The 26,557-nt window shown below is 45.9% G+C and overlaps 1 protein-coding gene across 2 annotated transcripts in view; it reads right to left on the bottom strand.

Annotated features, from left to right (window-relative positions):
* hepacam2 (HEPACAM family member 2) overlaps window positions 1-26,557 on the bottom strand; it is a 168,349-nt gene that overhangs the window by 39,070 nt on the left and 102,722 nt on the right. The window contains exons 5-6 of one of the 2 annotated variants that reach the window (XM_038797579.1): window positions 16,296-16,421; window positions 125-149 (exon numbers count right to left, since the gene is read on the bottom strand). The exons of the other annotated variant lie outside the window; for it this stretch is intronic. Coding sequence (XP_038653507.1) covers window positions 125-149; window positions 16,296-16,421 — 151 coding nt within the window. The remainder of the gene's footprint in view (window positions 1-124; window positions 150-16,295; window positions 16,422-26,557) is intronic. 2 annotated transcript variants of the gene reach the window in all.

Here is a 26,557-nt window from a genome sequence, read left to right on the forward strand (position 1 = left end):
GTCCGTTGATGCTGGAGTCGTTGGCGCCGGTTTTCCCGCTGGCCTGGGGATTTAGTCCCCGGAAGGGAGAATCCCAGCCCTAGTCTCGTAAAAAGTTACCCAGAAGTTTACATAATAGATTTACCTGTGGTACACCTCCTCTTTAATAACTGTAAAAAAAAGCACAAAGTCAGATAAATTTATAGAAACTTTGATAATATTAAACATTGAAAACCATTCAGTCACACACAATAAATGCCAGACATGTACTGGAATTGCAGTGAAGGTACAATGAGGTAAAGAATTACAATGAAGGGTTAGACTGCCCACTCCGATTCTCTTCCTGTACCGAGTGGTGCACTAAGACAGACCTTCATCTGTTTCCAAGCTAGTACTTCCTGGAACAGGTCGCTTGTCTATCACCGTGGGCTTATAGCTTGAGGGGCAGCACTCCACATCATACTTAGCTGACCAGGAGTCTCTCCCGCTCTTACTGCCAGCATGATGGAAGGATTTGCAGGTTGACACACTCAACCTGTTTGGGCGCATTGTGAACACACTTTCCTTGGCCATCAAGTCCTGCGGTGGGACCTGAATCCACAGCACTGGCTCGAGGCAGGGACGCTACGCCCTGTGCAACAAAATCCCCTTCACTGCATTAAGGTTGCCTCTCTGAGGAGTATTAAGGTAGACCACAAGTGAAGCACTTGGCATAAGGGCAGCATGGTTTTATCTCTGCTTTTCGCCAGTGATATACCTTCAATTCACAGTGAGGCAGAGAGAGAGTGAGTGAACAGTAGGCTTTATTAGTAATGCTAGCTTTACCATGTCCCACAGGTCAGAGGTCCCGTTTTTCAGAGGTCCCGTTTTCCAGCAGGTGCTGCCTGATATAGTTTGAGCCGACCCCCACCAGTCCCGGATCTGTGAGTTCATGTGCTCCTCCACCGTCACATCCCGATAGCTGCAGTTCCTCACGAGTAGGGTCAGGGTTTTGAGATACTCATCCAGCGATTCTCCGGCGCGTTGACGGCAAGTCGTGAGGAGGTGTCTGGCGAACATCTCATTTACGGGCTTCACAAAGTGTGTCTTGAGAGTTGCGACCACCGCCTCATACGTGGCCGCTTTCTCGATCATTACTGAGATTTGATGGCTCACCTGGGCGTGGAGGAATGCAGCTTGAGAGTCTCTGAGGGAGGCATTGTGGAGGAGTCGAGGTAGGCCTCGAAGCATCGGAGCCAATGTTCGAATATTTCCTTGGCTTCGGACGTGGGGACGTCGAGTTCGAGCCTGTCTGGCTTTAGAGCAGTTTCCATAGTGCTGTCGATGACTAATAAATCGATATACCTTCAGTTCACAGTGAGGCAGAGAGAGCAAGTGAACAGTAGGCTTTATTAGTCATGAACTTGCCTATCAAGAGTCAGTAGTAAGATGAATGCCGCCCACAAGAGGCCGGCCTATATATGGCCCCGGTCTGGGCGGAGCCAAAGGCGGAGCCATACCGGGGTTACAGTACAGTACCTGGAAGCAGTTCATATCACCACTTCCAGGTCATAGGTCACAGGTTATGATATCATGCATACATTATGGTGAATACATTCACCACAGCCAAAGTAAAAGTACCTGACACAAAGGAAAATTAGTTTCCTGATGTCTTTTATCCAGAACTAAGAGAATTAGTCTGACCCAAATTAACACTGAAATGGAGAACCCAACAGAAAGTGCAGCAGGGTTAAAAATGGATTCAGTTCCAATGGAGGGATGTGGGTGGGGGGGGGGGGGGGGGGGGGGGGGGAGATGCTTCTACCTATTTCAGGCCACCCATTGGGTGTATTTTGAGCAAAATCTATACTTTGTTCCAAAGGTTCAGCAGTTTGTGTTGTCCAGCTAAATCTTACTGGTGATCCTCAACACAGGCTCCACTCTTGGTTGTGGTTTAAAACTGAATTCAGCAGAACCACATGACAAATGTGAGTGGTACTACTTCCCTCTTCCATAGTTCTGTGAGGTTATTACCATCACTTAGATGGGCTAGGATCTTACCAGAACAGAGAACCTATGAAGAATTGAACAGGTTGATGAACTTTTCTTTCTTAAAAAATAAGGCTGAGGGGTGACTTGATAGGTCTGGTTAAAGGACGACGGCTTCCACAGAACGTGGGAGCCATTCATGCAATTGTTCCGGGACCTGTTTGTGGCCAACGTACAAGAGGAAGAATAGTCGGGGGAAGGTAGCCGGCGGGGAGGGGGGGGGCTACGGGCTCGTTACGGGGGTTTGATGGCTAGCTAAGGCCCAAAACCAAACTAAATAAATGCAAATAAACATGTTGGGGAATGTAAAATATGTATGCCGGCAAAGAGGGGGAGGCCGCAGTTATTACTACGAAGATGCTCACCTGTATATATATATGTTAATTTTTGCGTGTTTTTTTTTCTCTCTCTAACAATTTGTAATTTGTTCAATATAAAACATGAAAACTGAATAAAAAACATTTATAAAAAAAAATTTTAAAAAATTAAGAAAGTGTTTGATAATGTAGATACAGAGAAGATGTTTCCACTTGTGGGTGAGACCAGAATTAGCAGCCATGAATACAAGGCAGTCACAAATAAATCAATGCGAAAGTCAGAAGAAACATCTATATCCAGAGGGTGATTATGATATGGAACTTGCTACCAAAGGGAGTAGATGAGGTGAAATGGAGGGAAGTGAGATAGGTATGTGAGGAAGAATGATATACAAGAATATGTTGATGAGGAATAGATGAATAGGGGTGTCAGGAAAATTCTGTGGAGCACATACACTGGCTTGAACCCTTGGGACTGAGTAAATTGTTTCTGAGCTCTTAATATTTGTACTTTGCAAGTCATCCCAATTTATACTGGTCAGATTTGCTCACAAAAACCACTTGGGGAGCAGGTTAAAAAACAATTCTTTGCAGTGAATGTTACCTATTTTTGAGGATATCACATATCTCTTTTGACATTCTCAAACAGTTTATTTGCTTCTGTTGAGACCTTTTAACAGTTCCACTCATGGAATTTTCCCTCTGCTAATTGAACATTTTAAGAGATATTTCCAACGGATTCACTGTTGGCCAGGTTTGTTCCCTCGTATATATCAGCAACAAAAAATTCATGAATTTTGAAAATCTGCCTGCAGAATTCTACATCGGCGGGATCCTCCATTTCGCCGGCAGCACACCCATGCCCATGGGTTTCCTGACTGCATGGGGAGACCACAATGGGAAACTCCATTTGCCGGCTGCAGGAACAGAGAATCCTGCTGCCGGTGGTGGTGCACTGCGCTGGAAAACGGGGCTGGCAGGAAAGAGAATCCCACCTGAAAATGTCACATTTTTGAAAATATTTAGGGCGCGATGCTCCGTCGGCCAACGCCAGAATCAGGAAACACGACTGGGTGGAGAATTAGGAGTCAGCCAAACAATGAGGTTGGCGCTGGGCGACAAACAGAATGCCATGCTCCGGACCCTTGACAGTGACTTGAATGTATTCCATACCATATGCCAGCATGGGCATGCAAATTGTACAGTAAACGGCGTTGACATATCATTAACCAACACAACATTTACCGTGCCTTCCACAATGCTCTGCCTCCGCCAGATGGAATTACCGATGGCGAGGTTCACTTGTGGTATTTCAAGTTGGGAACCAGGGGCCGTGGCTGCGAAGGATTCGGGAGAGAGTACAGATCATGTCCAAAATCGCTATAGTGTGCTGACAGTTGTGCCACTGGCTGGAGGACATCTGACAGGGCTGGGGAGTAGTGAGGTGGCTAGGAGGTGAGCTGTGTGCTAAGGGTCGTCGGGCATGGACCACCATTGCCGCAACCTTCAAGGCAGCCATGCGGCTGCGCACACTGCTCACTGTCCACTGGGAACTTAGTGCCATGGGTCGTATGGGGGTCCCCCCAGGCCACCCCATTTGGCCCAAGCTGACCCATCAATGGGATAGATGTGCTCCAGTGCAACCACTGCCATCATCATGGCTGGGATGAGGGTTGGCATGTATTGGAATTGCATGAGTTCTACCTGGCTCCGGTGCTAGCCCATTAACAGGAACTGAAGCACTCTGGGACTAGCATCGCTTTCCTCCACATAGAGCAGTCATGATTCAGTCCCGGCATCAGCACTATATCTCTTGAGCAGAGAATTCACCCTGTGATGTTTCAACTTTCAACTGACTGGAAATTTTGTAATTTGAGCTGAGACAGAGAAAACGTTTTCAAAATGTAAGGTCACATTCCAACTTGAAAGTGAAAAAGAAACAAATCACCCTCAGGGGAGTGTGAAGAACGAAACATTTTCTGAATTTTAGATGCTGAGAGGATGTTTCCTCTTGTGGGACCGATAGGACCAGACGTTATAATCACGGAGTAAGGGGTCGCATTTAAGACAGAGAGGAGGAAAAATTTCTTCTCCCAGACGATAGAAAATCTGTGGAATTCTTTACCACAGATAGCTGCAGATGCTGGGTCATTAAGTATGTTCAAGGCTGAGATAGACAATTTTCTAATCAGTAAGGGTATCAAGGGTTTTGGGGAGAAGGTGGAAAGTGGAGTTGAGACACCAAGGGCAATTTAGCATGGCCAATCCACCTAACCTGCACATCTTTGGACTGTGGGAGGAAACCAGAGCATCCGGAGGAAACCCACGCAGACATGGGGAGAATGAGCAAACTACGCACAGACAGTGACCCAAGCCGGGAATCGAACCTACGACCCTGGAGCTGTGAAGCAACTGTGCTAACCACTGTGCGACCTGCCCCCCCCCCCCCCCCCCCCAATCTAAGTAATTCGTTGTTCAAAATAAATCCTTGTAACGTAACCTAGTCGTATGAAATAATGGAGGAGTGAAATCTGGAAGGATGGGAGTTTTACATTTTAGACGTTCAGAAATAAATCGCAAATGTAAGTCAGTGAGGAAGTAATGAGTGTTGTGAGATAGAACATGGGCAGCAGAATTTTTGATGAGTGAAAGTACACATGGGGTAGAGTATGGGTCAGAACAAATTGGACTGGCTGAGTTTGGGAAAAGCACTGATGAGTCGCAGAGGGACTAAGATAAATGGGAAAAAACCGTAATTATGGAAATGGAAAGAGATTGTCTTTGTGACAAAGGGGAAATTAAGCTCAACTTGAAGTTGAACAGGATTTCAACGCTTCAAATATTGGTGTGGCCTGAGACAGTGACTAATAGGGGGAATAAAGTCAGTGATGTAGGAATGGAGTTTGTTGAAGGATCAACGAGCATGACTTCGCTTTGTCCAATATTTTGCTGGAGGAAATTGTGATCCATTGAAAACTGGATGTTGAACAATAGTTATGCAAGTTTAATAAAGATGATGGAGAGGTAAGACTGTGGGAATGTTTTCTGGCCCCGTTACAGCGGGAAGCACTTGCGAGAGGCCCATAATGGAATTTGAGCCAGGATAAACCCGGAACGTGATGTCCCCAGGCTTTCCCAGTTAGAGTGTGAACCTGATTACCATGGATTTAAATACATTTGAACGTGCAAAATCGGCTAAATGCCAAATATTTCAGGACCATCATATTTCCCACCGGCCGGCGTGACGTGAAGCCAACAGGAATCACTACTGGTCTCCACAAACGGAAGCCATTGCAGCCCCCAGGTGGTCAGGGACATGACAGGGCACTGTCGTGGCACTTTTTCCTGGCACCCTGCCAGTGCCAACCTGGCAGTGTTGGCATAACCATGTTGGCATTGCCAGATTGGCACTGCCAATGCGGCAGGGCCGGAGGGGGCGGCACCTAAAGAGAAATCTATTCAGAAGGTCCAAATGCCAGCAAATATTGAGGAGTGTGGAGCATGACGGTGAACATTGAGGTGGGGAGAGGGTCATGCCGGTAATCAATGAGGGTGGGGGGGTCTGATGGTTATTGGGGGGTGGGGGAAGAGGAGTCTTTAAATTAAATTTGAGTTTGGGGTACCCTGTAAAACGGTATCCCAAATTTTGTGAAGATGGGCTTGTTGGCATCTTCAGGCCCCGCCCCTCATAATTACAGTGCAAACGACTTTTTAAAATTGCCGAAGTGTGGGAAAATAACAATAGAAAACCTGCCAGAAACGCACCGGCTTTCAGTTAGAACCTGACACTTTGCTATTTTTGGGGAAAATGCCATCCCATGTGTCATCAATATACTGGAGGCTGAATGGGCCGACATGAAGAAGTCTTACAAAACCAGGTTAAAGTCCAACAGGTTTGTTTCGAATGACTAGCTTTCGGATCGCAGCTGCACTCGGAAAACTAGTGATGAGAAACAAACCTGTTGGACTTTAACCTGGTGTTGTAAGACTTCTTACTGTGCGCACCCCAGTCCAATGCCGGCACAAAGAACAAAGAAAAATTACAGCACAGGAACAGGCCGTTCGGCCCTCCAAGCCTGCGCCGATCCAGATCCTGTATCTAAAATTGTCGCCTTTTTTCTAAGGATCTGTATCCCTCTGCTCCCTGCCCATTCATGTATCTGTCTAGACACATCTTAAATGACACTATCGTGCCCGCCTCTACCACCTCTACCGGCAATACATTCCAGGCACCCACCACCCTCTGTGTAAACAACATTGCACGCATATCTCGCTTAAACTTTTCCCCTCTCACCTTTAACTCATGATCCCTAGTAATTGAGTCCCCCACTCTGGGAAAAAGCATCTTGCTATCCACCCTGTCTATCCCTCTCATGATTTTGTAGACCTCAATGAGGTTCCCCCGTCAACCTCCGTCTTTCTAATGAAAATAATCCTAATCTACTCAACCTCTCTTTATAGCTAGCACCCTTCATACCAGGCAACATCCTGGTGAACCTCCTCTGCACCTTCTCCAAAGCATCCACATCCTTTTAGTAATGTGGCAACCAGAACTGTACGCAGTATTCCAAATGTGGCCGAACCAAAGTCTTATACAACTATAACATGACTTGCCAACTCTTGTACTCAATACCCCTTCCGATGAAGGAAAGCATGCCGTATGCCTTCTTGACCACTCTATCGACCTGCGCAGCCACCTTCAGGGTACAATGGACCTGAACACCCAGATCTCTCTGTACATCAATTCTCCCCAGGGCTTTTTCATTTACCCTATAGTTCGCTCTTCACCTCTTCACATCGGGCCTACATGATGCAGAGCTGTTGGTCAAATGGTGCACATTTATGGAGAATATCCCCTGACAGTTCATGTGAGCTACTGCATTTTGGATAAAAGTCTGGATAAGTACTTGAATGGTTGTAGTCTTGAAAAGTTAACAACCCAGATGAATTAGGCAGCCCTATCATTCTGCTGTGACTGGTAGTTGGAAAGAAGGTGATCATTTGTTACTCATGAATTCTTTGCCAATTTCTGCAGCAATGAACAACGGATTTGGCTAATCCTGCGGATTGTCCCTGTTCAGGTTTAGAAGGAGCTGAAGGAGCAAAGATTGAATACCAAAGTCACCTTGACAGCCATTGGCAGATGACACTCCTATGTGTAAGTTGTCTGAATTCCTGAAGCAAATAGCGCAGTTCTATTAATGTCTCCTGCTAACTCTCAGCCTCAGGAATCATTGGGTTGGATTCTCCTATTTTGAGGTTATGTCTGGAGGAAGTGTCTAGTTTTACAATGAAAAAGTCGGCGGCGCCCCCATACCGTGCTCTGCCAGGTGGTGGGCTAGCAGCCGCGTCACATAAAATTGCCAGCATTCCCGACATAAACAGCTGGAGAATTGCCGGGTCCATGGCCGCGCATGCGCACGGCAACAACCTGCAGCGGTCGCACCATACATCATGGAGGCAGCAGCATGCGGATTCTTTGGCCAAATAGTGTCCTGGACATCCCCTTGCCACCCTCCACCAGTCGCGCTAGCCCTCGCCAAAGCCCCCCTAGGCCAGCAGCATGGGTCCCGCCAGATTGTGGCGGCGCTGGACACATTCCACAAACGCCACGCCGGGTTTACGAAAACTCAGACCACACACGACCCGCACGGTTGGGAGCTCAGCCCATCGGGGGAGGACCTCAAAGCGAGGCACTGATGCCTTCGCAACGGCGTGCAGTGCGGCCTCGGTGACGCCAATTTGGAGAGAGCGGAGCATCCAAAAAATGGCGCTGGTCCCGATTCAGTCTCAAACGGGGATTCTCTGCCCGATTGCCACCCATTGTTCTTCAGTCACTGCCAAGTTCTGCATCTAGGCCTGCAAAAGGCAATGAGTGTGTCGAGATGAATCAAACAGAAAACCATAGCCATCACCTGACATCCATGCCATTGTTCATTCCCTTCCATTAAGTTAGGGCCAGGTGAGTATTCAGAGTAACCCCCTGATTCTGTCAGCAGAATCTCAATAAAATAGCAATTCCCTTCACAATCCTGACAGCCAAAAACCTCACACAGCTGCACTACCAAGTTCCTACTTGTGATGCATTAAAAGTGAAATTTGCGGTGATTCTCCCTCAATTATGCTGGAAATAAGCCTAATGCTGCCTTAAGAACAGAAGTACACAACATTGTTTTTCGGATTTACACCAGCAGCAATTTCTGAGTACTCATCTGAGGTCATTGTAATCGCATTTTTCCCTGCTTCAGTCAGCTTTCCCTTTGTAAAAGAAAAATTTGGAAATGCAATTAAAATCCTTCACCAGGAAAGGTTTTAGGGAAAACTTATTTGATACAAAAGCAAAACACTGTTGACGCTGGATGTCTGAAATAAAATGTCTGAAAATGCTAGAAATACTCAGCAGGTCAAGCAGCATTTGTGGAGACAGTCAAATAATTCCAGCCGTTAAATATGTTTCTCTCTCGAAATGCTACATGATCTGTTGAGTATTTTCAGGATTTTCTACTTTTTGTCCTTATATTGGTAATTTTAGGTTTAGCTTAAAATATGCTATCAAAATAATGCTGAAACAAAGAGAATGTGCATTTGTCACCTTCAGGTTTCTTTGGTGCCATGGTGTTGCAGGTGGTAACTGCCAGGGTTACCAAATCCCAAAAAGAAATTGGAGTAAGCTATCACAATGATTTGCAATTTGTATTATATTAGGAGAACATACATGTACTGAAGTCCATCATGCGATCCCACCTCCCATCCATTAACTCTGTCTACACCTCCCGCTGCCTTGGGAAAGCCGGCAGCATAACTAAAGACCCCTCCCTCCCGGCTTATTCACTCTTCCAACTTCTTCCATTGGCTGTACTCGCAGGTGAGACTGGCTCCTCAGAGATTGGGCCGCCGTTTTGAAAGGGTGCCCCGATCTCTAAGTGAGCTTGAGGGCCCCTGACTTATGGTCAATCTTACCCCCTGCAGACATGGGCTTACCCACACACCCCTGAAGTGAAGACACCCCACTAAGGGGTTGCTGAGGGGTCTCCCCTTTTCAGGCATCCCCATCCCCTCTTTTCGACCCCCCTTTTCAGGACCCCAACCCTTCACCCGCAAATCTTTATGAGGTCCCTTCATACCCGCCGTTCACCTCCCCTTCATCGCCCCTTTCATGGGCATGGCCACCCTCAGGCATTGGTCCTTGGCAGTGCCACCCGTGCACCCCATTACTGCCATCCAGACACCCTGACAGTGCCCCTTCCAGCCTGGCAATGCCACCCAAGCACCTTGGATGTGCCAGGGTGGCACTTCCAAAGTGCTCGGGTGCTAGTGGGAGTGCCAGGGTGACACCCTGCCCTCTCCATGACCACCCATGCATCTCCAATTGCCCCCAGGAGCCATTACACCTGGCCCACGTTTGTGTGGATCAGTACTAAATAACGCCATGGCGAGGTCTCCCAGGTGCGGGCGTTCGTTCTTGGGCTCTGGGAAAATTGGGCGCTGACATTTAAATGAACAAAATCTTGCGAGACCTTGTCAGATCTCACGAGACATTCCGAGCATCGCAAATCTCGCAAGAGGCCCCTCACGAGATTTAATGGCCTCATCATGTCACCAAGGCCATAGTATCTCCACAGTGCAGAAGGAGGCCATTCGGCCCATCAAGTCTGCATCGACCCTTGAAAAGAGTAGCCTACCCAGACCCATGCCCCAACCCTATCTCCGTAACCCAGTAACCCCACCTAACCTTTTTGGACACGAAGGGGTAATTTGACATGGTCAATCCATCAAACTTGCACACCTTCGGACTATGGAAGGAAACTGGAGCACCCAAAGGAAACCCACGCAGACACGGGGTGAAGTGCAAACTTCACACAGACAGTCGCCTGAGGCCGGAATTGAACCAGGGACCCTGGCGCTGTGAGGCAGCAGTGCTAGCCACTGTGCCACCCCAAAGTCAGGCGCTACAAGGCTGTTCAATCTGCCCTACATTTAAGAATTAGTCTTACAATAATTTTCCGAAACATTTCAACTAGACTCACAAATAAACACCCCTTTAAAGCAACAAAGCGTATAGATACTTAATCTATAAAAATGCCGGTAATAATACCACAAGGCAACCTTTGTTGCTACCAAAGAGAAAATGCTGGAAAGTCTCGGCATGTCTGGCAGCATGTGTAGGGAGAGAAAAGAGCTAATGTTTCGAGTCCAGATGACCCTTTGTCAAAGCTCCACTGTTGCTATAAGGGAGGTATTTCACAGGGCTTCACTCTCCAGTGGTAAAAACAAGTGCTTAACTATGTGACAATGGGAATAACAACGGGGTATGGGGGAGGTGACTTCAAAGTGGAGAGATAGAGAATTGATACTTAAGTGTGAAAATCCAGATCCACAGGGTGGGTAACATCAAAGGGAAAATGATATATCCATAATAATAACTGGAGAAAGGGACACAGTAGAAGCAGTTACCATGATATCCACACCCAACTGTAGAAAACTATCTCCCCTGAAATCAAGTTATTTCTAAATTCAGGCTGTTTAAAATCCAAAACGCGGACGGAAAAGATTATGCCTTTGCTGAAACTGAAGATGGTTTTCCAAATGTGGACACAAATGCATGGTGGATATCTTCTGAATCTATATCATATAGTTATATAATATTGGATGTTGTTTCAGGAAAAGGGCATCTCAGAGTTCAGCAAACATAGGTAGCTGGGAACAAAAGGGTAACTTCATGAAATATGGTGTGTGTATACAGCCATCAGTGTAGTTAAGGGCACCATTGTTGTGTATTATAGTCCTTCTTGTAGTGTGTTTCCTTGTGAGTTAAATAAATATTCTTTATTAATTGATCACAAAATGATTGGACAATTCCTCACTGGTTTGCATAGCTTTTCTCACAGTGCACCAAATTGAAAATATACACCACTAAGAACTGATGTTCCAGTTATCCTGCTGGGTTTTTAGATAGCCTCGCATTTATCATCAGTGGGGCTCTTAATACTAATGGCCACTCCTTTGGGAAAATAAATGTAATATCTTTGCTGTATTTATTTATGATCTTTGTCCGTTGTAAATTTCATTTTATTTCTCTTTGAAATTCAACAGTTAAAAGTCCAGTTCTATAACTATCTCCTCATGCAAATTTCTGCTCATGTTGTATTTACTTATGACCCAATCTAGGTTAGTCATCTCCACTTCAAATCCCTGCTTTTACAGCCTTTTTATGATTTAAACCATGAAACCTAACTTCAGCTTAATTAAATTAGTCATATACACGCACAAACACACAGCTCCCACAAGTCTGCTTCATAGTATACCTCAGTAATATTGAAAACAAAATGATATTTTTTTCACATTTGTTTCAGTATTCTCTGTTAGTTTAGCTGGATTGGAGACACCTTGAAGATCCGCACACCCAGACATAGGAACAGCTTCTTCCCCACAGCTACTAGACGCCTCAATGACTCTCCCTCGGACTAATCTGTTCCCTGTAAGAACACTATTCTGATCTTGCTCATGTATTTGCTTTTTTTGGCCCTTGTTCCGCATTGTAACCAATCACTATTTGTTGATGTACCATTTGTCAATGTACTCTGTAAATTATGTAGGCACTGTGTATGTTCACTTGGCCACAGAAAAATGCATTTCACTGTGACATGTGTACTTTTTACATGTGACAATAAATATCAATCAATCAATCAAGCCACTAATCAAAGACAAGCACAATATTGTCTAGGCTAGGAAGTGTTTTTTTTGGGGGGTGTTTGGGTGGATATTAAGGAAACCGTGGTATTATTGGAAGATTAATAGGAACTTTTCCTACAGCTAACACTCTTCCCATGACCAATGTCAAAAAGAAAATCAACTGATTATTTATTTTGTTTGCTGTTTGGAACTTTGTTATGTGTAAATTGGATACTGTCTTTGTATACAAAACAGCGATTACAACTCATACAGCACTTGAAGACATCCTGACAGCACGGTAGGTGCTTTATAATATGAAAAAAACACATTGGGGTAGCAAATTGGGCTTCCTTTTATAAATGGCTGCACTGAGGCCTAATTTCAACAACTAATATCTTTGACCAAGTGACACCGGAACGTTCAGAAAGGTTTTACAGACAACCCCGGGTGGCCACCTAAAACAGACATTTGGCTACTTACATACATGATGCCTGACGCATCAGGTCTCAATCCCTGCCAAAAGCAATTTTATTCCCTACATTCACTTTCTAGCAAACTGGACTAACTGATCTCTCTAGTTCCATGTTTCATCCACTGCAACTTATTCAAAAGATTCTGCCAGCCAAGTTCTATCCCACATCACACATAGTCCTATCACACTTCTGGTCAAACCTCTTTGGTTATCAATCCCAATATTTAAAATTTTAAAAATCCTCCACAGCCCTGTCATTCCTTTTCTCTGTGACCTCCCCCGACCGACATGCCAGCTCCTGCTCTTCAAACTCCAGTTTTATTTTTCAATCTTTCTCCTTGCTCCAAATTGGCTCACAATCAGTCAACAATATCAGGTCAATTCTATCTCAAAATCTCCCCACCATTTTTACTGGCACTGCTATCTCACATGCCAGGGACCCAGGTTCAATTCATTGGGTCACTGTCTGTGTGTAGTTTGCATATGCTCCCCGTGTCTGCATGGGTTTCCTCAGGTTGATCCGGTTTCCTCCCACAGTCCAATGATGTGGGATTGGTCATGCTAAATTACGCGTAGTATCTAAAAAGGTTGGATGGGGTTGCTGGGTTATGGGCATAGGGTGGAGGTGTGGGCTTGGACAGGGTGCTCTTCCGAAGAGCCAGTGTGGACTTGATGGGCCGAATGGCCTCCTTCTGCACTGTAATTGTTATGATTCTACATGTGCAGGTGAGGTGGACTGGCCATGATCAATATGCGGGTTTACAGGGATAGGGCAGGGGAGTGGGCCTAGGTAGAGTGCTCTTTCAGAGGGTCAGTGCAGACTCAATGGGCTGAATAGCCTTCTGCACAGTAGGGATTCTCTGAAATTCCTTTTCATAATCACCTTGCTGGCTGTGCCTTCAGTCATTCCCACCCCTCTCCCCCTACCTTCAAATATTTTTTCCATCACCGCTTAATCGTAATCTGTGGAAATAACATTTGGTTTTGTTAAAGATGCTATAAAAATGAAAGTTATTTTTATGGCAACAGAATTCTATTTGGCTAGTCACAACCTTTGGTCCTAGGGGAAACTTTGCTCCAAGAATTGCTGGGTTTCAATGGAATGGTTTTTCTGAAGCTAGGTGATATTATTCTGTTTAAGCAATGCATATCTTCAGTGTTTCAGAACGCAGTTGGGGTTCCTATTGACAAGGAGGACCCGAATAAAACCAAAGATTTAGAAGGAATTTTGTAAGTAGCTGTAGCTTTTAAAGCATTTGTCCAGATTTTCACCTACTTGATGAATTGGAGACCCAACAGTATCAAATAATGAATAATTAGGGTATACATTAGATTAGGTCTGTAACTAGAGAAAGGGATTGTACTATGTGATTGCCCTGCAGCTAATGGCAGCACAGAAACTACTTATCTCCATGTTTGTGTTAGACAGCCCAGCAAAACACATTGCTGAGTGGCAGCATATTCAGCAGTGGGTCTGGGTATATGCGAGACTGGCATAAATTCCACATGTCTGCATGGGTTTCCTTCAGGTGCTCCAGTTTCATTCCGCAGTCCAAAAATTTATTTTCTTGGTCCTCAACCCCCCTTAGTGTCCCTTGTGTTGCCACTATCCTTGTCATTTCCATCTCCAGTGAGGTGGTCCGATCGCTCTGGTCGGTTGCAGCCTTCTCCAGCTCTCTGTTCGTCACCTCCTGTGTCTCTAGCGCCATTCCGTCTTTTCCAACGCCGCTTGCAGGGTGACCAGCACCACCACTACCACCACTTTCACTGTCGCCATCATTTCCAGTTTGACGGCATCCTTGAGCTTTTGGAGTTCCTGCATTAGGAATTCTCTCTATACATTCTGGCGGTCCATCCCATTCGGGTGTGGCCGGGACCCCGACGCCCCGCATGTTTGCTATCACCTTGGTCTTTCTCTCCAGGTTCATCCTGCATCTGCCTTCTCTTCAGCTCCTAAGATTGTTGTTGCTTGGCATGTTTCTTTTACTGTCATGGTATTGGAGGAGGATAAGGGTTTTTTTCCTGGATTTAGTGGGCTATTTTGGATTTTAAAAGTGCCTATATCCGAGTTTCCAGGAGGAGAGCCATCTTTAGTGCATCTACTCAGCACATCCCCATCACCAAAAGCCCACTTGGCACCTCTGGTTGAAGATTATTGCGAATGCTTCAGCCTGCTCTTTTCCACTGCTGTGCTGGGATCCTCCATCATTGAGGATGGAGATATTAGTGGAGCCTCCTCGACCAGTGAATTGTAATGCAATACTTCTTCAATGAAAGGCCAGCACTTTATATTACATGGACCATGTCAGGAGTGGGCAGGCTAATTAACCACACAAACTCCAATGTATCTCCCAGAAAATATAATTGTTGCTTACACCATAAATTGACTGGCCAATGGCCAACTGCCAACCACGGAATTTAAAAATAGGTTGCAACCAGCCTTATAAATGGAAGTAACAATGCCTTGCACAAGAAATCTTTGAGAATCTGCCCATTTCATTTTTATTGCATGCATTTACAATTAAAATAATGTCTTTCCTCCTGTCTTGAAAAAGCTATCTTGTGTCAATGTATGGTACACAATGCACCAGTTGCTGTTCAGTACCTAACCCAATTTCCGATGCTTTATGTTTGGGTCCAGGTAATGAATATCAGCAAAGCAATGGACTGTGGAGGGTATCATCGCAAAGCTGTCCTATTCTGACCCGACATACACTCTCCAGGAGGAAAGACATTATTTTCATCTTGTTGATTTTGTTTTTCTCCTACCTGACTCTCATTCCTGGTGAAATCAACGGAGACATTACAGCCACAGACCACTTCATGACCTGTGTACCTCAGTATCACACCAGGCAATATATGTATCCCCTAAACCATTACAGCAGCTTTCAATGTAAAAATGCTTTAAGCCTTTTTTTTTTAAATTGAAGAAAGTCATTGCAAAACCTTTTAATGAAGATTGTGAAGTAAATGTGACAATAAAAAATCTGGAAATATGGATAATTATTTTCATTACAACCATAGAAACTTTACAGCACAGATGGAGGCCTTTTGGTCCAATTTGTCCATGCCAGCCCAAGGACACCCAGGTGCCCTTTCTAATCCCACCTTCTTGCACTTGGTCCATAGCCCTGTAAATTACAGCATCTAAGACACAGATCCAGGAACTTTTAAAAACCTCAGGCAGTGAATTCTAGACTCCCGCTACACTCTGCGTAAAAATATTCTTTCTCATGCACCCTCTACACCTTCTGCCACTTATCTTCAATCAATTCTTTAATTCTCCACCAAGGGAAACAATATTATCCTGTCTGTTATGACTCCATCGCGGGCCACGGACTATGGTCCATCCTGTTCCCTGTAATTGTCTCTGAGCATGAACTCCTCTGGTAATTAGAGATGGAGTTTCTCCTTAACAAGGTGGAACCTCACTGTATACAAACCCTGACCTGGGTACAGGTCGAGGAGTGTGGTCCTTCAAAGAGAGGAGTTGTTAGTTGTGTGTGTTGCGTAAACCTAAATAAAACTTTAGTTCATTTTATCCTACCGTCAGTTCCTGCATCTGTTTCATTGGATTCTACACTGCCCACTCGATCTCTTCTCATAATTTTGTGCACCTCAATCAAGTCAACCTTCAGCATTCTTTGTTCCAAGGAAAATAACCCCAACTTATCCAATCTCTCCTCATAGCGACACTTTTCCAGCCCTGGCAACATTCGTGTAAACCTCCTCTGCACTCCCTCCATTGTTTTCAGGTGTCAAATGGGTAACAGAGTTTGGAACAAATACCACAAAATTGATTTTGATTTTAATTGATAACAATATACCTTTTCTGGGGAAATATCTTCTCAGAAGAAAGTAAAGCAGAATGCAAACAATCAGTGCCAGTGATAGGCCAACAATGATTCCCAGCGAATGAAGAGAACTTCCTTTTTGTTTCTGTCTTTCTTGACCTGTTGGGGGAAATTCATCAAACAATCAGAGATGTTCAGTGAATGTACTATTTTCATTATCATGCAGAGTAATTATAAACATTCAATTAAGTCAGTGAAAATTATTCACGTTATCGGTGCAACAGAATTAGAAGGATGGCAGAGAACAAGGCAAAGAGAATATGTTTTCCATTCAAACTGGATTTATGCTGGTGAAACAATTATTTGTTCAGGTCTGCAGCAAACGTTAGATGTTAGAATTCAGAAATGGTTGAATTGAATGCTTTCTGGTCACAGTGGGATTTATTTTACTTCTTTTGTTAATTCTGTTGAAAAAGTAGGTGCAGGTATCATGAGAGTGTCCCTTTATAAAGGTTTTTGTCGTATTGGGCTTCAGTGATGTCATTTTGCGGGTGGAGATGAGCTATGGCTCTGTGAGCTGTTTTTGGTTTCGCTTTCACATTTGACTGCTGCGGACTCAGACAGGAGAAAGAAGTGTTTTGGCCTAACTCTCGCTAGTTTCATATTAAATATCTGTTCCAGTAAAAATCACGTTGTGGTGGCTTTAAAGATATCGTTTGCTTTCCAGAAGGGTTTAAACCTGCTGGTGAGACGGGGGTCAGAATCTCAGGATACAAAACACTAGTATTTGATTTTACTTTCTCACCCTCCATCTGTATTTTAAATTCCACCATATTGTGATCGCTCCTTCTGAGAGGATCCCTAACTATGAGATCATGAATCAATCCTGTCTCATTACGCAGGACAAGATCTAGGACCGCTTGTTCCCTCGTAGGTTCCATTACATACTGTTCTAGGAAACTATCGCGGATACATTCTATAAACTCCTCCTCAAGGTTGCCTTGACCGACCTGGTTAAACCAATCGACATGTAGATTAAAATCCCCCATGATAACTGCTGTACCATTTCTACATGCATCAGTTATTTCTTTGTTTATTGCCTGCCCCACCATAACGTTACTATTTGGTGGCCGATAGACTACTCCTATCAGTGACTTTTTTGCCTTACTATTCCTGATTTCCACTCAAATGGATTCAACCTTATCCTCTATAGCACCGATGTCATCCCTTACTATTGCCCGGATGTCATCCTTAAATAACAGAGCAACACCACCTCCCTTACCATCCACTCTGTCCTTCCGAATAGTTTGATACCCTCGGATATTTAACTCCCAGTCGTGACCATCCTTTAACCATGTTTCAGTAATGGCCACTAAATCATAGTCATTTACGATGATTTGTGCCATCAAATCATTTACTTTATTCCGAATACTACGAGCATTCAGGTAAAGTACACTTATGTTGGTTTTTTTACCTTTGTTTTGAATCTTAATATCTCCGGTTTTATTCCTTTTGTTATTACTGGGCCTATTCACTGAGCTCCCCTCAGTCACTGTACCTTGTACTGTCGCCCTTTTAGATTTTTGACTATGTCTTCTCTGCCTTGCACTTTTCCCCTTACTTCCTTTTGCTTCTGTCCCTGTTTTACTACCTTCCAACTTCCTGCATCGGTTCCCATCCCCCTGCCACATTAGTTTAAACCCTCCCCAACAGCTCTAGAAAACACCCCCCCTAGGACATCGGTTCCAGTCCTGCCCAGGTGCAGACCGTCCGGTTTGTACTGGTCCCACCTCCCCCAGAACCGGTCCCAATGCCCCAGGAATTTGAATCCCTCCCTCTTGCACCATCTCTCGAGCCACGCATTCATCCTATCTATCCTGACATTCCTACTCTGACTGGCTCGTGGCACTGGTAGCAATCCTGAGATTACTACCTTTGAGGCCCTACTTTTTAGTTTAACTCCTAACTCCCTGAATTCCGCTTGTAGGACCTCATCCCGTTTTTTACCTATATCGTTGGTGCCTATGTGCACCATGACAGCTGGCTGTTCACCCTCCCCCCCCCCAGAATGTCCTGCAGCCGCTCCGAGACATCCTTGGCCCTTGCACCAGGGAGGCAACATACCATCCTGGAGTCTCGATTGCGTCCACAGAACCGCCTGTCTATTCCCCTTACGATCGAGTCCCCTATCACTATAGCCCTGTCATTTTTCTTCCTGCCCTGCTGTGCAGCAGAGCCAGCCACGGTACCATGAACCTGGCTGCTGCTGCCTTCCCCTGGTGAGCCATCTCCCTCAACAGTATCCAAAGCGGTATATCTGTTTTGCAGGGAGATGACCGCAGGGGACACCTGCACTGCCTTCCTACTCTTGCTCTTTCTTTTGGTCACCCATTTTCTATCTCCCTCAGTAACCTTCACCTGCGGTGTGACCAACTCACTAAACGTGCTATCCACGACCTCCTCAGCATCGCGGATGCTCCAAAGTGAGTCCATCCGCAGCTCCAGAGCCGTCAAGCGGTCTAACAAGAGCTGCAACTGAACACACTTCTTGCACGTGAAGGAGCCAGGGACAGTGGACGTGTCCCTGAGCTCCCACATCGCACACGAGGAGCATGACACGGGTCTGGGATCTCCTGCCATGTCTTAAACCCTTGGTAAACTTAAACAACTAGAATTTCAAAATAAAAATAAATAAATTAGACAATGAAAAGAAAAAGAGAGACTACTTACCAGTCACTACCAGGGTTAAAAAGCACCTCCTCACACTCTGCACCGATTTACCTCACTGCACCAAATTACCAAGTTTCAATCCCCCACTCTGGATGAGTCTCACTCCGGATGAGCCTCCTGGAAAAGTGCTCGCTTACTGTGTGCGCTGTCTGTCTGTCTTTTATACAGACCTCAGCTAACCGATGACTCAAAAAATACCTTAACTTCAAAGAGAAGAATACAATGTGCCCTGCATTTCATTCCAGCTGATCAACAATAATATGGATTTTTAATTGCCCTTTATCAGTAAACAAACTACACTCACCAAATCTGTGTTGTATATTCACCATTTTTGTTAATACCTTATAACATAGATCACTGTCTGTGTGGAGTTTGCACATTCTCCCCATGTCTGCGTGGGTCTCACCCCCACAACCCAAAGATGTGGAGGGTAGGTGAATTGGCCACGCTAAATTACCTCTTGATTGGGAAAAAAAATGAATTGAGCTCTTTAAAAAAAATCTTAGAACAATAAATGTTCCACAACAGCATTTGTAAGCTGTGAATAAATCATTAAGATTCATAGCGGGTAGTTATTGTTTGCACATTATTTTCCCCTGGATTAATTCACATTGGACCATTTAGTACATTTACAAGAGGACTTTTTAGACTGCAATCTAAGGTGTGTAGGTACGTTAAGATGACATCCAGACTGAGCTAAATGAAAATCCATTCGTTGTCATGTCAAGCGATACTGATTTTAAAAATGCAAAGCTTTTGGACAATTAGATCTATTTTTATTGACAGGTACCTTATAGTCACACTGATGATTTTGTCCAGAACACTTTAGTTCAGTTTTAAGCTAAGTAGCTGCAGCATTATTGAGTAAAGTAGATATCACTATGACGATGCTGCGAGCACTGATTGCAGGAAAACATTACTAACAATGAGCACCTGCTCTCTCTATTTACTTTTACAACACACCTGCCCTGCAACATGAAGCCTTACTGAAAGGATAATGTAAAGGTGTGAAAAGTGCAGCCCATTCATTCATCGCTGGCAGTCGGCTTATATATTACAATTTTAATGAATACTGGCGCAGTGATGAGATCCCAATGAGCCTGCAATATTGTTTCTTGCAATTGTCTCACTGAGATGATTTTTTTTGGTCGAGGACTATTGTAATAAAGCAGCCAAGTCCAGTGAACCAGCTGAAAGAATTCAAAACAAGGTCATTTTCATTGTCATATGCACTGGGTACACAATATGGAATGCTGCTCAGTTACCAGAAAATAAAGCACATCCCAATCCTCTCTATTTTGTATGTCCACATGAATTTTTTCAAGCCAAAATGAGTTTGCACATTGAATGACTGAGTAAGTTAAGGAATATCTCGGGTCAGAGCCTGAGTCTTAGTCAGGGGTTGGTAGTCATGCTACGATCATTACGACATGAAAAAGGAAAAAATTCTCGAGTATTGTTCAGTGTTGGTTGTCTCGAAGCACAAGATTAGGCACGGTTGTGAAGCAGTTTTTAAACACTTTCATATGAACCATGTGCTATTGCAACACTTCATTACGCACGTTGCCCAAAGTGAGGATCAGTGGGCAGCTGAGTAAGTGCTCTTGACAATACTGTTCATGACATCTTCCATCGTTTTGCTGATGATGGAGGGTTGATGATGGGGCAGCAATTGGCAGGATTGGCTTTATCCTGCTTTTTGTGGACAGGACATATCTGGACAACTTGAATATTTTTCACAAATAGTGGTACTTCTACATCCTCCTCAGATCATAGAATCATAAAATTTACAGTGCAGAAGGAGGCCATTCGGCCCATCAAGTCTGCACCAGTGATTGGAAAGAGCACCCTACTTAAGCCCAAGCCTCCACCTTAAAACTCCATTTAATCTTTTTGGACACTAAGGGCAATTTATCATGGCCAATCCACCTAACCTGCCCATCTTTGGACTGAGGGAGGAAACCGGAGCACCCGGAGGAAACCCCCGCACACACGGGGAGAACGTGCAGGCTCCGCACAGACAGTGACCCAAGCCGGGAATCAAACCTAGGACCCTGGAGATGTGAAACAACTGTGCTAACCACTGTGATACCGTGCTGCCCCCGCTGTGCTACCCTGCTGCAGTCTCATTTTTACCATATTCTAGAAATTCTGAAACATACTAATTAAGGAGCTCCACACTTCCATTGATTCGAAGTACACTGAAGAGTGCAGATGGACAGGTTTGCCAAGCAGGCTGTGGTGCTGCTAAAGGTATTGCTACATTAACAAATTTCTTTCCCACCTCTAACTATTTCTCAAACCTCTTAGCCTTTTTGATTGTTGTTTTTCTTTTCTTTTCATAGCTTTTTCATGATTCCAACATATTTATAGGTGCTTCTTTTTTATCTTTTTTACACTAACCACCTTAAATAAAGGAAACTACAATGATATGAGGCGCGAGTCGGTTACGTTGGATTGTGAAACGTTACTTAAAGGGGTGACAGTGGGTAGGCAATAGAAACATTCAAGGAGTGCATGGGTGAACTGCACAATTGTTTATTCCTGTCTGGTGCAAAGTAAAATAGGAAGTGGGCAATCCATGGCTTACAAAGTAAATTAGAGATAGTATTAGATCAAAGGAAGAAGCATACGTGGGCAGCAGGGTAGCATAGTGGTTAGCACTGTGGCTTCACATCGCCAGGGTCCAAGGTTTGATTCCCGGCATGGGTCACTATATGTGCGGAGTCTGCTTGTTCTCCCCGTGTCTGCGTGGGTTTCTTCCGGGTGCACCGGTTTCTTCCCACAAGTTCCGAAAGACGTGCTGTTAGGTAATTTGGACATTCTGAATTCTCCCTCTGTGTACCTGAACAGGTGCTGGAGTGTGGCGACTAGGGGATTTTCACAGTAACTTCATTGCAGTGTTAATGTAAGTCTACTTGTGACAATAAAGGTTATTATTATTACTATAAATTGGCCAAGAAAAACATCAGACCTGAGGATTGGGAGCAGTTTAAAATTCAACAAAGGGGGACCAAGTGATTGATTAAGATGGGGAAAATAGAGTATGAGAATAAGCTTGCGGGGAACATAATAACTGACTGTAAACATTTCCCTGGTTTATGATGAGAATAAGATTCATGAAGATAAATGTAGGTCCCTTAAAGCTAGAAAGAAGGGCGTTTATAATGGGGAACAAAGAAATGGCTGAACAACAAAATATACTTTGGTTCTGTCTTCCCAAAAAAGGACACAAATAAAATACCAGAAATATTGTGGAACATTGAGTTCAGTGAGAGGAAGGAACTGAAGGAGATCAATATTAGTAGAGAAATGGTATTGTGGAAATTGATGGATTTGAAGGCCGATACATCCTCAGGACCTGATGCTCTTTCAAGCAATCTTCAAATATTGTGGAGACACATAACAGGGGCAACCACAGCTGCAATCCGTCTGTCCCACCAAACATTTCCAGGACAGAGCCTTGCCGTGACTTCAATACTTAAAGTCAATTTCACTCCCTTTGACTGTGAGCAGCCTCTAGCTTCACAGCTGAAGGCTACTGAAAATGACGAATTAGTCCAGAAAGCTTCAAGAGCGCTTCACAGTTGCAGGATGTGTTTGCTGTTTGTTGCTGCTGGTGGTTGCAGATTCCTGGAGGCTGCTGTAGCTGAGAGTTTGTTTTCTTGCTGCTGATTCCATTCCTTTTCTGCGATTGCTGCTTAGGGAACAGGAAAGGAAAAGGAAAAGGGATGGAGTGGGCGAGTCTGCAGGGGAGGCCCTGGGACTGGGCTTGGCCTGGGACTGGATTTTAGAACTGCCTGATTGCTCACAAGTGCCTGCTGAATGCAATACTAAGGGAGGAGGCAGAGGTTTGGACTGCGAATTACAATCTAAAGAGGCTAGGGCCTGCAAACTAGAGGCTTCACTGCCTGCGGAAAGAGAGTGAGGCAGAAGAGCATGGATTTAAGCAACACCACGAGGAGAGAAAGTTGGTGACTTTATTTCTCTGGCCCAACCTGGCTGAAGACCCTATCTGGCCACTCCTGCCCAACAACTGCTTCTCACTAAGGGGAGAGGCTCCATTTATTCTGGGTGATAACGGGACTTGGAGATTAGACTGCATTTGCTGGGCATCTCCTGGGCTGAAGAGTTTGGCTCTCTATGCTCCCACCCTCCAACTGTACAGGAGTTTCTGTTCCACTCACCAGCCCACTCACGATGCCACGCACTCCTGTGTCCCTTCCTCCTCCTGCTCCCTTTACATTTCCCATTTCCTATTCGCCCACTCTTCACTCACCTTTTCCGGGGGGGGGGGGGGGGGGGGGGGGGGGGGGGGGGGGAGAGGGGAAGTATATCTGGCATCTCGCCCCATGCCCTCTCTACATATCGACAAGGCTGAAACCAAATTGGGGTGGATGTAGTGATTGTCCTGATGGCATCCCCATCAACGCCGGTGACAGGGCCCTCCAAGGCAGTGGTTTCCAAGTCCCACACCACTCCCACAGCCCCAACACCCTTCCAGCTGCTCACCAGGCAGCTAGGGGTCAAGTGTTAAACCTACCCCTCTATATCCATTGAGGTGTACGTACGCACAATGGCTGCGGTCTTACGGGATGTCCGCATCATTCCTCCGGGTCGAGTAAGTGGTCCGACTGTTGCTGGAAAAGGGGCTCACGGTAGGCAGAATCCACGTGGTGGTGGAGCCAGTGGGGGCCACGAGTCATCTTGTCCAATGTCACGCCCGACTTCTCCAAAGAACTCCTCCTCCCCGACGTCCATCTATTGGGTAGGTTAAGTCCGGGTGGAACCACTTAGCTTGGCCTCAAGGACGCCCACCTGAAGCATGTCTACTCCTTCCTGCACCAGGTTTCTATCCGCCTGGCCTGAGTGGAGGATTTGGACAAGGGCTTCTGAGTCCCCTATCAAGGGGAGATTTTTAGAATCTTCTGGTCTGCAGACGGTCTGCAGTGCCATGCATGTATGGCGGTGGGGTACATTAGATGCCACCAAGTCGTTCGCAGCCGCACCGCCACTTCTCTTCCTCCGTTGTACCTACAACTGCACACCCATCAGGGGAGGCCCACCTGATATGTGTTGCCACCATGGCTGCCAACACGGAGGGGTGAAGTCGCATCTGACCAGCCGGAAGGCTAAGCGGAAAACTAAACAGAAGTTAGCCAGTGCTACGCCTCACTACGTGGGCCGTAAGAGCCCCGCCACCAATAACCGGCGTGGGTGTCACGGTTATACCTTGTCCCGACGTCACCAGAGAGATATCCAGCCCATCGACGAATTGTCATCAGGCCCTGAAAGGTGGCAGTGGTACAGCGAGTGACCCCCAGGCCAGAGGATTATCCTTGCCCAACCACAACCCCGAGGGCAAGATGTCGAGGAACTCTGCCGCGACCTCTGTCAGACAACTGGACCAAGTGTTCTAGACTCCTGGTCAGACCGTGGTAGAGGACCCCTCCCAGAGAAGCTGGAGCAGGACCAACATCCTCGACTTGGGAGTCCATCTTTTGTTAGGACTGAGTTAAGAGACATTCTAATTGCATGTCAAATTGATGTTAAGTATCCAATAATTGACACTGATATGTAAAGGAGTTGCAGGTGGCACTTGTGGTGATAGAGTTTTTGTATAGAGTGTGTTCAAGGAAAATAAAGGTGTCTTTGGAAAGAAGCAGAACTCTTGACTATTTACTCAATAGAAGCCAGAAGCGCACATGTTTGCCCGGCTGAGGAATCCTGTCCGGCAAACTGGTAGGATCTGGAGGCTAAGGTCACCGCTCGCTTGGAACGGTGGACAGATTTGCTCCGAATGCTGTCTTATTGGGGCTGAGTTCTCATCATGAACAGGCTGATTGCCTCCTTGTTATGGTACCGGCTGGTCACTTTGACCCCTCTCCCTTTGTTACGACTCTCCAGGGAATGCTCGTTCAATTCTTCTGGAACAAAAGACTGCACTGGGTCGCTGCGGAGGTTCTGAGTCCCCCAATTAGGAAGGGCAGTCAGGTGCTGGTGCACCTCCGTACCCAGATGGCGACCTTTTGCCTTCAGACCCTGCAGCAATACCTCTATGTCGAGCCCCATCCACGATGGTGTGCCATGGCGACATATTTCTTCCGCCAGGTGCACAGCTTGAATTATGACGTGCAGCTCCTGTTTATTGACCTGAGGAGACTTTGCAACTCCTTTCAGGCGCTCCTGATATTGTACCAGGACCTTCTGAAATTCTGGACCATAGTTGCCTCATGCCACAGCTCTTCCCCGTCAGGAGTAGTGGCAATCGTAAGGGAGCCGCTGTTCAAGAAACCGCACCACGGCAAATACCCTTTCAGGTGGCTGGCGGAGCGGGCCTGTGGTTGCCAGGGTGACCAAGATCAGGGGCATGCTGGGTGGCAGAGGAGTGGGCTGGATGACACCCCACAAATAGGCTCAACACACAGGGGTGAGGGCCCGGCACGCGGCTAATGCCACCCGAGACATCAAAATGGTCCTGCTCGAACACAGTGACACAGATGGGAGTGCAGGTGTGCAGTGGACCCTTGTCTGAACGGACCCCTGCTCGGGCAGAATTCCATATTGGCCCCAGGCCCCAAAACCCCCTCGGGAGTCTGTGCCCCACAATCCTAGCCGCCTCCGTGCCTTTTCACACTGCGTGGAGGGGTTCCTGTAGGGGCTGCTGCTGCACACCCTTCACCTCTTTGCCCTCACTCAGACATGCCATGGCATGCCTTGTTGTCATCCACTGGGGGTCCCTCTATAGAGATGTCCTCCCCCTCGATCTTGGGGAACTGGGTGGAGTGAGCTGCATGCAGCAGTACCATGCAATCACCATTTGCACTGGTTCACGGACTCCCCTGATGTCTGCACTTTTTGCGGGCTCATGGAATCTGAGCACCATATCTATGTTAAGTGTTCTCGGCTGCACCCCCTTTTCCGTTATTTTGTTAATTTTATTTGAAGTTTTGTATGCATTTCAGCCCCAGGGTCCTCATCTATGCGGACCCGGTGGGGAGAGGGTTTGGGCAGGAGGTATACCTCCTCATAAACCTGCTTCTGGACCTGAACATCATTAACAGATCCAGGCAGCGGGCGACCAAAAGATCGTCTGCCCCTCTTGCGCGGCTATTTGCGTGGCCAGGTGTCCCTGGAGAGGGAGAACAATGTGCTCAAGGCCACCATCGTGGTTTATCGTGCCCAGTGGGCACTGCAGGGGCTGGATTGCTTTATCGACTCTCTTAATCAAATATTGATTTGATGTTTGTAAGTTGATCTTTGTTCCGTTTGTGTTTTCCGGTGGGCAGCATGGTAGCACAGTGGTTAGCACAGTTGCTTCACAGCTCCAGGGTCCCAGGTTTGATTCCCAGCTTGAGTCACTGTCTCTGCAGAGTGTGCATGTTCTCCCTGTGTCTGCGTGGGTTTCCTCCGGGTGCTCCGGTTTCCTCCCACAGTCCAATGATGTGCAGGTTAGGTGGATTGGCCATGCTAAATTGCCCATAGTGTTCAAAAAGGTGAGGTGGGGTTACTGGGTTGTGGGGATATAGGCCAAATGGCCTCCTTCTGCACTGTAAATTCTATGT

Source organism: Scyliorhinus canicula, chromosome 5, assembly GCF_902713615.1.
Source record: "Scyliorhinus canicula chromosome 5, sScyCan1.1, whole genome shotgun sequence".
Classification (NCBI taxonomy): Eukaryota; Metazoa; Chordata; class Chondrichthyes; order Carcharhiniformes; family Scyliorhinidae; genus Scyliorhinus; species Scyliorhinus canicula.